This window comes from Camelus ferus, chromosome 9, assembly GCF_009834535.1.
Source record: "Camelus ferus isolate YT-003-E chromosome 9, BCGSAC_Cfer_1.0, whole genome shotgun sequence".
NCBI classification, from domain to species: domain Eukaryota; kingdom Metazoa; phylum Chordata; class Mammalia; order Artiodactyla; family Camelidae; genus Camelus; species Camelus ferus.
The window spans coordinates 53,841,088-53,853,581 of record NC_045704.1 but is presented as its reverse complement, the minus strand read 5'-3'; the positions used below and the strand labels follow the sequence as shown (position 1 = coordinate 53,853,581).

General features: G+C 48.4%; 1 protein-coding gene across 1 annotated transcript in view; it reads left to right on the top strand.

Moving 5' to 3' along the window:
* CDYL2 (chromodomain Y like 2) overlaps window positions 1-11,099 on the top strand; it is a 150,111-nt gene extending 139,012 nt beyond the window's left edge. Inside the window, exons 6-7 of the mRNA XM_032486832.1 lie at window positions 1,620-1,763; window positions 4,304-11,099. Coding sequence (XP_032342723.1) covers window positions 1,620-1,763; window positions 4,304-4,462 — 303 coding nt within the window. The 3' untranslated portion in view covers window positions 4,463-11,099. The remainder of the gene's footprint in view (window positions 1-1,619; window positions 1,764-4,303) is intronic.
* Window positions 11,100-12,494: the final 1,395 nt, after the last annotated feature.

The following is a 12,494-nucleotide window of genomic DNA, read 5'->3' as shown; positions in this document are numbered from 1 at the left end:
CCAGCCGGTGTCCACGCAGCAGTGCCCACAGGTGGATTGCAAGGCCATTCTGATTCAGGAGCTCGGGCTGCTTTGGGCCGCTCACAGTCTCAGCAGTGGCAGGAAAATGAGGCAGGCAGGGGGCCCGGGAAGCAAGCCCTTTCCCTTTTGATCTTGGCGACCATGCTCTGCCCGGTTCTTGTCGTCCTTCGCAATCACAAAAATGTTAACATTGTACAGGCTTATCTCATTATTTTATTTCAGCCATTTCTGAGACTCCGAGCATGTTGCTGACTGAGACATGTTCTTGCTGGCTGTGTCCTCTTTGGCTCCTCCTGAGTTCCTTCCTTACCTTTCTTCTTCCTGAGACGGAGTTGTTTCTAAATACATACAGTGGCACGTATTTGTCTCAGACCTCCAGCCACAGGCATCCTGTAGGCCTATTACCAACCTGACAGATTTCTCTCCTCTGGTGTTAAAGATTGTCCTTTGGGTCATCATGACCCACCAGTGACAGCCGGAACAAAGGGAAACCTGTGTGTAGATCCAGAGGCTGAGAGACCTCAACATTTCAGCGTCCATCTAAGAGCCTCTGAGCATTCAGGGCCGGGAAGGCAAGGAAAGGGGAGGCAGATGGACAGCAGTTGGTGGTGGTGGGGACTGGATTGTCTGCTGTGTGAAGGAGGTGGGGGTTCGTCCTGAAGGGGAGGGGGGCTCCATCACATGGCCGTGACCATCTCACCCTAATTATCAGTGGGAGAGTTACTCGTTGGTAAGTTACAGCGAGTGACTGCACTGTGCTCTGTCTATGCCTGGGTCCTTATCCACATAGCTCCTCCCAGAACGTGTACGCCAGCTGCACACTCCAAAGTCAAGGGAAATTCTTTGGAGAGGGGGGTGCATAGGTCAACTCAGAAGGCAGAAGGCATTTCCACCCTTTGCAGCTGGGCAGTGCCTGTGCGCAGCCCCTGGCCACTGGGAGAGGCGTGTCTCTCTGCACTGGGATTAGGGTATTACTCTGCCAGTGATGAAAACACTGTAACTGGCTTAAAGGAGGGAAAAGGGGAATTTAATGGTGTCCATAACTGGCAGGTCCAGCAGGGGCCCCTCCTTTTGAGGTGTGGGTCCAGGAGTCCAAGTGCCATCAGTACTGTTCTTCCGCATCCCGCCTGTCTTTGTGGCCCTGCCTCTCCATGGGGACACAGCAGCTGGTGGCCCTGGGCTCAGTTGAGGGAGAAAGACTCTGCCCATCCTCTCCAGCTTGGAAACCTCATGGAGAGCTGTAATGTCTAGGGTAGATCATCTGCTCATTCCTGAATTGGTCGTCATGGATGGGGTACCTGGACTGAGGTATGTGTCCAATCCTGCGGGTCTGCCGCCAGACGTGGGTATGGGTATTGGGCAGACGAAGCCCTGTAGGTACCTGGCTTCTTTGGGGAAATTTAATGGAAGCTCTGCACCCTCTGCTCAGAAAGATGCACCTCAACACAAGTGTTTGCATGTGGTTCCCAAAGCTTCTCTGACCCCTGGTTAAGAATCCTGCCTCCAAGAACTGGGACAGGTGCACTCGGCTAGTCCACACTCACTAATGACAGCGAGTCGCTCTGCCTCTCAGCCTTCTTCTGCCTTTGCTTTCTCAGGCCAACGAGATGCTCTTCTGCGGGCGGAAGCTCACTGCCCAGGAGGCATGCAGCCGAGGGCTGGTGTCCCAGGTTTTCTGGCCAACCACGTTCAGCCAGGAGGTCATGTTGCGGGTCAAGGAGATGGCATCCTGCAGTGCGGTGGTGAGTTCCTGCGTCTTTGTGTGCAGTCCTTGCAGTAGATCCATTTTACAGATGAGGGCCTTGAGGCCAGACGGAGTGATTGACTTGCCAAAGGACACACAGAGAGTACGTGAAAGTCCCCGTGTCACTTAGCAGATGTCCCTTCTCAGTGCTGAGACTTAAATCTCAAGGGAGATGGTCAGCATTGTCTGATATTCCCTGCCAGCTCCAGTTTGAAAACCTCACAGAAGAGATTTATTCTCTGGGGTAGAAATGTGTCCTTAAAAGAAAGTCCTAAACACACATGAAAACACAGACCAGCTCTGGTTTTCAGAGAAATGAGAAGTAAAGATGAGTAAGGACAGAGGGTGTTAAGCAGCCAGGAGACGATAAAGAGCAGATCTCGCCGTCCGTGAACCTCGTTCCTGCTGCCTGCCCAGCCCTCAGCCCATTTAAACATCACCACTCGACACATTGAAACACAGATAAATAAATAATACCTCCAAAGAGGCGCCGGGTTTTAATTAAGTGTCGATTTTATCTCACACAAGTCACTCTGCACGCTGCATGGAAACAGCCATTGCAGGTGGATTAAGGGCCAGGGCAGGAAATGAGAAAGACTCTGGGAGCGGAAGGCCCGGGACTCTGGGCTTCAGTATCGTGATCACGGGGATGCGGGGCTGGATTGCGGGCAGACCCGTGACTGCCCCCTTCCTTCTCCCCATTTACACTGAACCTACACCCAGCTGTCACACCTCCCTTGATTTGCCTCAGCCTTTCATGGGTACCTACTGTATGTAAGCTTCACTCCTGGGAAGCCTAATGGTCCCAGTGAGAGTGAGAGGGTTGGGGAACACTTATTATGGGCCAGGCTCTTCACTAATCTTTCTGTGGATTCTTTTTTATTCTTCCTGATAACCGTGGTGACCAACTTGTCCCACTTTGTCTTGGACTCTCCTGGTTTTAGTACCGAAAACCCCATGTCCCAGGAGACCCCATGGGCTTGGGCAAAGTGGGGTGGTTGGTGATCTAGGGACAGCTGTGCAGAGGGGCAGGCAGACATTCTTAACAGAAGAAAAGGCATGAGCGAGGGCACGTGAGTCCAAAACCCCACGTGGAGTTTAGGCAGCAGCTCGTGGTGGGGTGAGCAGGTGCACAGGGTATCTGAGGGACAGCAGACAGAAAAGGCAGATGGGAGAAAGGCCCCGGAGCTCCACTGAGGGTTTGGTCTCTGGGCAGCGGAGGTGCTCAGGTGAAACCAGCAGCTGAAGAAATGCTGCTAGGAAGTCTCTCCTGTTCACAGTTAGCAATTATGAGCTTTGGGGTGATTCACTGAAGTAGAATCTTCCCCACGGCCCCTGGGAGATGGTGTTCTTTGGAGAAATTCTTGGGAGGGAAGAGGCAGTCTTGGCCTGCCAGCCCTTTCTCATCACCATTAGCCTCCAGCCCAAGACGAGGCGTAGGACCACCACCCCTTTCCCACCTGCTTGGGCGTGGGAGCTCTTGTCCTGTTTGTTTCTGCTTGAAAGCGCTCTGCAAGGCTGTGAGCTGAAGCCTTGGTGTCCACGGAGCATGGTGGAGGCCAGGGAAGGATGCTCGGATGCCTCGCTTCCCGCAGGCCCTCTGCCTGTCAGCAGTGCAGCCTGCAGAATCCGCCAGGGCCTGCCGGCCACATCCGCCAGGTCTTTCCCCCATAATGGGGAGATAAAAATACTACCTATGTGTGGCGTTAACATGAGGAAGAAATGAAAGAATGCGTGAAAAGTACCTCTCCTAGGGCCTCTGGTTAACGGTGGTTGCAGTGGCATTGTGCTTATTACTGTGGTTGCTACAACTGTTCTTACTCGTTTTGATGATGATTATTACTGTTATTACCATTATTACTGCCATAATGCTAATATTATAGCCGTTGTCACTACTATAATACTAGTTTATTACTGTTGTCACCGTTACTGCTATTGCTAACATTACCATTAGAACTTCTACAATACTGCAGTATTACTACTTTTGTTCCTATCAGGAGTGTTGCTCATTACTACAATTGGTGCTTGCAGTTATTATTACTCACTGTTACGATGACGGATGCTATTTTTACTGCTGCTCTTACTGCTGAGCCTGGGCAGGGGCACTGTTGTTGGGGTGGCTCATTTGGATACTTAGACAACCATTAATTCATTTCATTGTCTTACTCTGTGGTCCCCACCCACTCTTGAGTTCAGTTGCCCGGGAGCTCCTGAGAGCAGTATTTCCCAAACTTTTTCATGACTTTTTCATCCATAGAAGGTGACACTGAGGTTGTCTCCCCCTTGGGTAAAAGGCCAAGCTCTTGGGGTGGGAGAACCACGGGGCCCACTCAGCTATCCCAGGGTCTGAGGGCTCCACATCTCAGCCCACCTGGATTCTGTTCCCGGCGTTGCGGGGAACACAGGGCCTGGGAAGCCCTGAACTATGGGAGGCAGCCTCCTCTGGCTTTGGACATGGGAAGGTTAGCTCGGCCACGCGTGCCCTTCTGGAGCAGAGTCCCGGGCGCTGGCTAACAAGGCTTGTGCATTTCCCTCCAGGTGCTGGAGGAGTCGAAATGTCTCGTCCGGAGCTTCCTGAAGTCAGTGCTCGAAGATGTGAACGAGAAAGAATGCCTCATGCTCAAGCAACTCTGGAGTTCCTCCAAAGGCCTGGATTCCCTGTTCAGCTACCTGCAGGACAAAATTTACGAAGTCTGAGGGCCCTGGCTCACTTGCCCCAGTGCTCATGGGCATGTGACTTCTAGCTCTGCCCTGTGTTTCAGAAATTGGAGCACAGCGGATGCCCGGCCAAGGAGTCTGTCAAGGTGTCCCTTTATACTAGGGTTGTATCCATGTCCTCGTGTCCTTTGGTTGCTCTTCATTGGTTTGGTTTTGTGTCACGATGGGAAACGCAGCATACTTGGCCTCCCCCACGTCCCCTCCCCACCTGGCTGGAGAGCTATCGAGGGCTATATCTTCCCAGGCTTCTGCCGGGTACCCCTGCCCTGTCCCCTACTTGCTGAAATGCACCATCCTGGTCCAGGAAGGGGAAGACCAGTTTCCCCATCCTTCCGACTCAGGCTGCGTCTACACAGTGCCTCTGATTTGGAGACTTGGCTGCCATGGCTCTCCCTGGTTAAGTGCAGACTCAGTGACCAGGGCTGGCCAGTCTTAGGGAGTCTCCAGACCAATGAGCAGAACGATCGTGTAGAGCCTGCCTCAGTCTCCTCTCTGATGCAAATCTGTGTGGCTTCTAGGGCTTGGTCTTAAAACCCAATTGAGTGATTTACAAACCCAGATATTGTACATTTAGGAGTGTTTTGTTAAATATATATTTTTAAAACAATGTAAGTGGAAATTCTGATAATTTATGTGTATTATATGTAAAGCTAGTTTTGCAAAAACACGAACTACTAGGAAAAATGTTTTTTCTTTAATCAGACTTATTTAATTTATTTATTTTTGTTTATATACTATGATATCTGTCGTTCTCACAGATATTATTTTCATACTGCCCTGGACCAAATCCCCTACAAGGTTCATGCTGTTGGGTGCATTCTAGCAAAGAACCACGTTGAAATAAGTTTTCAGAGAGATGAGGATGGAAGGATTTCTGTGAATGAAAGAAACAGCCCTGCACCAGGTTTTCTACATGTGAAACAGTCCTGTGATAACTGAATACCTGTTCTTGGGAGAAATCATGGAAGCGTTTTCTCCCCACTCTGCTGCCTTTAAGGAGATAAAGGGCCCTCCAGCCTGAATGCTCCTGAGACACCCCCGGCCCCTAATGGTGTGACATCAGGAAGGGGTGGGGAGTGGGCCTGTCTGGGGATTGCTCATTATTGTGGGGGACTTTTTTCTTTGGGACAAATGACTCCACTTGGATTTCTGAGTCCCTTTCTTCCACGTAGGGTATTGAGTCTGGTTTGGGCCGTCCAGGTTGGTGGGTAAAGTGTTCCCACTCTGTTGAGCTGTCAGTGGAAGGTCTGAATCTTTCTGCCTCCAGAAGCCCGGACTCTCCATCTTTTTTCAGGTTGTTGACACATATCAGGGAGCAGTAACCGGGATGAGGCTTCCTGCCCCAGGGCCCGGGGCTGCATGGGGACCCCAGCATTGTATTCATACCATCAGCCCAAAGCCTTGCTGCAGGGAAGCAGGGGGTTTTGGTTTTGGTTTTGGTTTTGGTTGGAGAGGAGAAGGTAAACGTCAAGATCAGAGCAGAGACACAACACGTCCTGCGTGAGGCTTAAACCTGTTAAGGGTCAAACCCAGAGAAAGTTAGATTCTCAGAGTGACGTGATTTCCCCACTGCCATCACAACCCCAGTGTCCTCAGATGACTTTTGGTCGCCCATCTCCTCTTCCCTGTGTTAGTCACCGGCTTCTCTCGACCCTTCCTTGGACAGCGTTGGGTGGAGCCATGAGAGTTGGGCACAGCTGGGGGAGGGGATGCGGGCTGGGGAGAGGGAGGGTTGCTGCTACAGTTCTCTCTTCTCTCTCTGTTTGTCTGTCTCTCTTTCCCTCTCTCTGGCCCGTTTCCCGACTTAAGGGTGGCTGGATGCAGTGGGCTGGGCAGGTGGAGAGGGTTCCTGGTCCTGCGCTTTGTGTTCCAGAGAGCAGGCGGGGTGTCTGCACTAGAGCTAGAGACATGGGCCTTTAAACAGTGAACCTGGAGGTTACCTGGACCCTCCATCCTTAAGGTGGCCTCAGTTTCCTCTGTAGAAAGCCTGTCTCCTGAGTTTCCCTAGAACTTCACAAGGGTCAGGGAAGAGGCAATGGCTCACTTGCTTTTCCCTTCTCCTGCCACCTGTGACATCTCGGCCCGGGGACCCAGCATGGGGGACAGCCACCTTGACTGTATCCAGCCAGAGGAAGTCCTGTGTACCCTCCCCGTGGTCCATGTGGGATCTGGTAGGAAGTGCAGACCCAGACTATAGGGAATTACTGTAGGGAATCACCTGCTTTTGCCCAAATACCTGTTGTCACATCTCACCTTGGGTTTGTCTTCTTCCTTTCAGCAAGTCAGCGTGTGCTATGCCAAAGCCCCTAGACAGCCTCATCCTTGGCAGATAATTTCCAAACCACCTCTGAGTTATCTAAAGAAAGAGCACCTCACCTTCTGTTTACCTTCTAGGGCTAGCCACCTTCAACATCTATAGAAGCAGTGTTAGGATTCTCATTGGAGATGGAAAAAAGGATGTTTGGAAATTCCTTTTGTTCAGTGTCCACCTTTGTTCCCTGCCGGAAAAAACCTGAAGTGTTTTAGTTTTGGACTAAAACATAGCTTTGGATCATCAAATCCGAACTTCTAAATACTTGGAGGATCCCTGATGATAAGGTAGGAACGTGAGACCATCACTGAGGTGGAATGCCTGCTGTTAATGCCCAGGTTCTGCGTAGAACAGGAGGTATTTTACACGGCAGTCTGTATTTTCATTGTTTCCACACAGTTCAAGAAGGATGTTCCACACATTGGGCAAAAGTCGGTTAAATCTGTTTGCTACAGGGTAGACTGAACCACTGAATTTTTACCTTCTGAATAGTAGCTTTGATAACGTATAAATGAAATCCAGGTAACTTGCAGCCCATCAAGCTGGGCTGGAATTTGTCAGATCTGTGGATGTTTCAGGGTAGTAGCTTTCTCGAGACAGGGGTCAGACGTGCGCTTTTTATCTCCTATCTCAGCATCCTGTCTCCACCCGTGGAATCCTTGCTCTCCTCTCTCTCCTCTGCTTTGCCCCCACCCCACCCAGTCTGTCACTTCCTAGGGTCTGGGCAGGTCTTCGAGGAATTGTGCTTGGTCTTGGCAGCACCATCCCAGAATGCTTTTGGAGTTGGAAGAGTAGCCGTGGTGGGAAGTTGAGGGTACCTCTTTAGTCAAGGAGTCTTATGGGCAGTCCGCTCTTTGTTGTCCTGTTGGCCATGCATGAGAACTCTCCTGTCCTCTCTTCTCCAGTCCCTGGTGATTCACATCTAACATCTTGCAGTGGCACCATTTGAGTTAACAGCCCTGTTCTAGGTGGACTTTTTGGAGAACTTTGCTAAGGTGGTCAGAGCTCCTCACCATTTGGAAGCCTCAGCCTAATACTCATGCGCCCACATGTCCCTTCCTGCTTTGAAGTAATGTCTGTGGGTGAAAACCATCAAACATTGCTCTCCGGGAATGAAACTGGGTAACTCTGAGAAGGTAGCAGAGAATTGATTTAAACTGTTATTCTTGTTTGGTATAAATTAAACTAGGGAATGTTCTCTCTGAAGCATGAAAGTATGTTTTTCCCCTACGAAGTTTAGTATAAGGATGGAAAAGTGATAATCACAATAGACTTTGATCAGTGCAACTTTATCTCCAGATAGCCACATTTCAGAATAGCCTGGACTGGATACTGAATTGCATTTCCCATTATTAATTGTTGGTTTAAAAATATTTTGTAAACTTTTCTTAATTTGAAATTTAGTCACATTCATGTAATTTTCCAATCTAGTTTCTGTGGAAATTTTTTAACACAGAGAAACAAATAGAAACATCTTTCAATCTTCCTAAGTGAGTATTTAAAATGCAGAATTGCTTCTCTTCTGTGTTTCTGTATTCAGATGCTTAGATCTGTTGTATATATTAGTTTAGACATCGTCACTAATATACACAGTATTTAAGACTCTAAATGAGATTTCTTAAGTATTTTATTTTATTCTCTGTAAATGGTTTTGTATAATCTTTAAAAATCTACACTTTGCCTTTGTAGATATTTAAGGGAAACCATTTGGGGGGGGGGTGTCTTGCATGTATATTTTTGTTGTAGATAAGTGTTGCTTAGTTATTTCTGCAAATTTTGGTTGAAATGCTTACAGACTTTAATACAGTATATATTTTCAGAATATAAACTTTTATATTTCTGTGGTAAGTTAGGATATGCGTTTTAGGCAATCTTTTCCATTACTATCACTTGTTCTTTCAAAAAATAGCATTCTGGTTTGGTGCCAATGGTTTGTTCCTTTTTTTCCATTAGAATCTAGTGCTCTTATATTGTTAGAGAGCAGGTTAATTTTCTTTTTCTCAAAGTAATTGAGTTTGAAGTATAATTTGAAAATGTACTGAATTTGTGAATAAGCCTTACCCAGTAGGATCGGTAAATTTTCCAACCTTTGCAACTACGTACGTAGTTTAAGATCTCCCCATAAATTCTCACTGTGTGGCAGTTGATGGAGTTTGTGAACAGAGCCTTAAGCTTGTTGAAAAAAAATAAAAGGTAATACGGGTTGTTTCTTCCAAGCAGTTTAAGCCATGCAGATGGACTCTGTGCATGGAGTCTGTACGCCATGGTGGATCTGGAGAGTTTGGTTGAGGTGATGGCGTCAGGGGCCAGAGAGGCACCTTGGTGATTGCCTTTGGCCATACGAATGGACCAAGGACAGGTTTCCCGGAGCCACCTTTGTACTATTCACATGGTTTAGACACGGTCACAGGGAGGGCTGCTGGTCTATCACTTGTTTTGAACAAATGGCATTTCCTGCTCCTGACCTTGGCGGTTGACCCCAGGTTCCTTGCAGGTGACCTGGAAATGTCCAGTCTGGCTGAGGTCAGCACTCCTTGAGAGACGTTAACAAAGTTTACATGTGAGTCTTACTGTGTAGACAATCTCAAGTCAATTTCAGTTACATAATCAGCATTCCCATGTGTCCTGAGCGTCTTATCCATGGACTACGTGTGTTAAGCCATACCGAACCTCAGTTTAGCAGGGGACAGGCAGACCAGATGCAGAACATACACATCAGCTGAGTCCGTCCACCTGGGGCTGTTTTAATGGAGCGTAAGTCATGGAGCTCATTGGCAGTGCATCCACTGTGTCTGGAATCTAATAAAGTCAACTAAAATTTGGGACTTAAATTTTTTTTAATTATGATTCTTTTCAGTTGGCCATGCTTCCATAATTACCTACCGATTCTCCTTACCAAGGCTTTACAGATAGATAATCTTGAGACCAGGACCAGGGCTATAGCACGGCTAATGTCAGATGATTTGGTTCATCTCGAGTAAGTGTTCATGAAGTCAACTTATCCACCATGAGGATGGAGATGGGCTTCAAGTACTTGCAGTGTGTGTGTCAGTCAGAAAAACTGACACCTAGTTTTAAACTTCAGCTCTGGTGTCTCTATGGGTTGACCATGCCTCTTGTGCCCAACACCTGGCCTCATGCTGAAGCCCATTAAGGCAACTCTGGGAAGTTTGGAGGGTGTAACATTTTCCATCTAGTATTTAATTTGTCCCTGTGCCATTAGTCCCAGCTTGAAGTCATTTGCTGATGTCCGTGTTGACAGGATTGTGAAAATATTGCCTTTCATAAAACCAAGGACCAAAGAATTCCATTATTCCAACAAAGCACGAGTTTCATGGATTGTGGGCACATCTAGACAGAGATGTGCACGCTTCATGGCACAGAGAAACTCACTTCCACCAGCCTCATGCTCCCCCTGGCTGGCCACACACAGGGATTTGTTTGTCACCTTGAGGAGGCTCTGAAAAGTGAGTTTCTCAAATTGAAACTCGCTATCTCAAGTGAGTGTTTCTACTGTGTAGTTCCAGCCTTTATCCGTACCATGAAGAGTGGAGGTCGGCATTCTTGCAGGAGATCTGACCAGTGTAGACTGCTCCATCTGAATAGGAACCTCCAGCGGAGTTTTTCAGATGTGTCCACACTGAGCAGTGAGATCCTGCAGCTGCTGAATTTCCGCGTCCTTTGTGTTTTCCATTGACCCATTCCAACTCCTGTTTAGCCTGAGAATTCTCTTCAATTCTCACACTAAGTCATGCTCCATTCTCATTCATGATGAAATCATCAATCCATTAACCAGTTGAGAAATGATTTAAGAAGTGGTTTTCCAGTGGTAAGGCTTATCACCAAACTTCTGATAATGAAGCAGGCTACCAAAAACGTACCCAGCCCACCCTGGGGGTGTTTGGATTTGATCATGGGTCTAGCACACACACCAAAATCCAAGGAGACCTTTGCAAATTAGGCTACTCGTTTTATTTTGCCAGGTTGTCACGGGAGAGTCTTTAACTAGTTCTGAGTATTTGTAAGTATGAGTACTTCATAGACTTATAAAAGCAGGTACAGAAGACCCTTTCTCACCGCGCTGTAAATATTACCCGAGACTGGGTGCAGTCCTGAGGGATAATAATCTTCTGATTTATCAAATGCTGACTGTCTAGAGCAAATTGTACACTCTCTTTGTGAATGGTCCTGTAACGTGTATGAACACATTTCTGGGTGCCTTAGAAGTTGTATTTTTCATGTGTGCTAATACGCAGTATTTATACATTGTGAGAAGCTGCTTTGAATAAAAAGGTTGAAACTGCCTCTGCATTTGCCTGTGTTCTCCCTCGGGCAGTCTGGGCAGAACGTTCACAAACAGGTTCTGTGGTTTCTGACAGAGAAGTTTCTGGGGCCTCCGGGGGGGTTGGGACCTCTGATGCCTCTTGGTTGTGTCTGGGTTCCTGGGGAGCACAGACCCCCCCCCATCTGCCTTGAGGCTTCGCTTGTTCAGGCTGGTGCTCAGGTGGGCAACACGTTTGTTCCAGAGGACCCTAGAATGGGACGGCACAGGTCTTACTTTTCATGGGGTTGATATGAGCATTCACCTCTTCCCTGGTACACCCGGAATGTTTCCTTGCACAGGGATCCCTCCTCAGTAGAGAGAAGCATCCCCAGAGCTTGATCTTATACACTCCCAGCTGCCACACATGGCTAACGACCGTGTTTGTCACTATAAAATTATGCAAAGTCCTTTCTCATTGCCTCGATCATTACAACGTAACTCAGGAGAGACACACTGCTGAGGACACCTGGCTCCAGAGATATTGTGGGGCTGCAGGAAAGAGGAAGGAGGAGTCTTTCAGGGGCTGGTGGCAACAGGGAATTCTGGGAGGGGATTTGCACAAGGTCACGTCTACCTTCCGTCCATCCTGCAGCAGTGTTGAGCCCTGGCTCTGCCTCGGGCATGCCACAGGTGCCTAAAGGCACAGATTACTCAGACAGTCCCTGTGACAAAGGACCTCAGTGTCTAGGAATCTGAGAAAGGCCTGTAATCCTGCCATGATTCTCGAATAGTCCACAGTGCAGTACTGGGGAGCGTACTTTACACAATCGCGGACACCCCCAGCGTCTAGCAGACAGTGCAGCATTCGCTGTTAACTCTCCGTCCGTCCCCTTTCAGTCGACGTGGGCCAGCCAGCCTCAGGGAGCCCAGGCTCTTCCCTCTATTGGCCTCCCTTTCCTTTTCCTTCCTCTTGCTCCTGGAGTCATCACTGTCACCCTGCGTGCCTCTTTGCCCTGTCTCTGGGGTCCTGACGCCATCCTGAGGAGACAAGATCAAACCTGGAAAGTCCTTTGCTCAACACGTGCTCTGCCAAAGCCCCTAGACAGCCTGTGGGCAGACTGGACGAGGCCTTTCAGATGTTCCAGAGTGCAGGCTCTGTGAGACAAACCTTTGTTCCTCTGGCCGTCTCTCACAGGCTGACTTTGATGTGATGTGATGCTTAAAGAGGCCCTTCCCCAATAGTGAGAGAAGTGGGCTGAGACTCCCATCTGGTCAGACACATAACAATTAAATGATTCACCAGTGTACTGAATAAGCAGTCATGGAGTGTAACCCTGAGAGCAACTTTCTGTTGTCACTCACTGTCCCTTTTAGTCGCCTTGATGGGATAGTCCTGACCTAACCCTCGATGAAAACAAAGGTAGGCTTTAGGACCT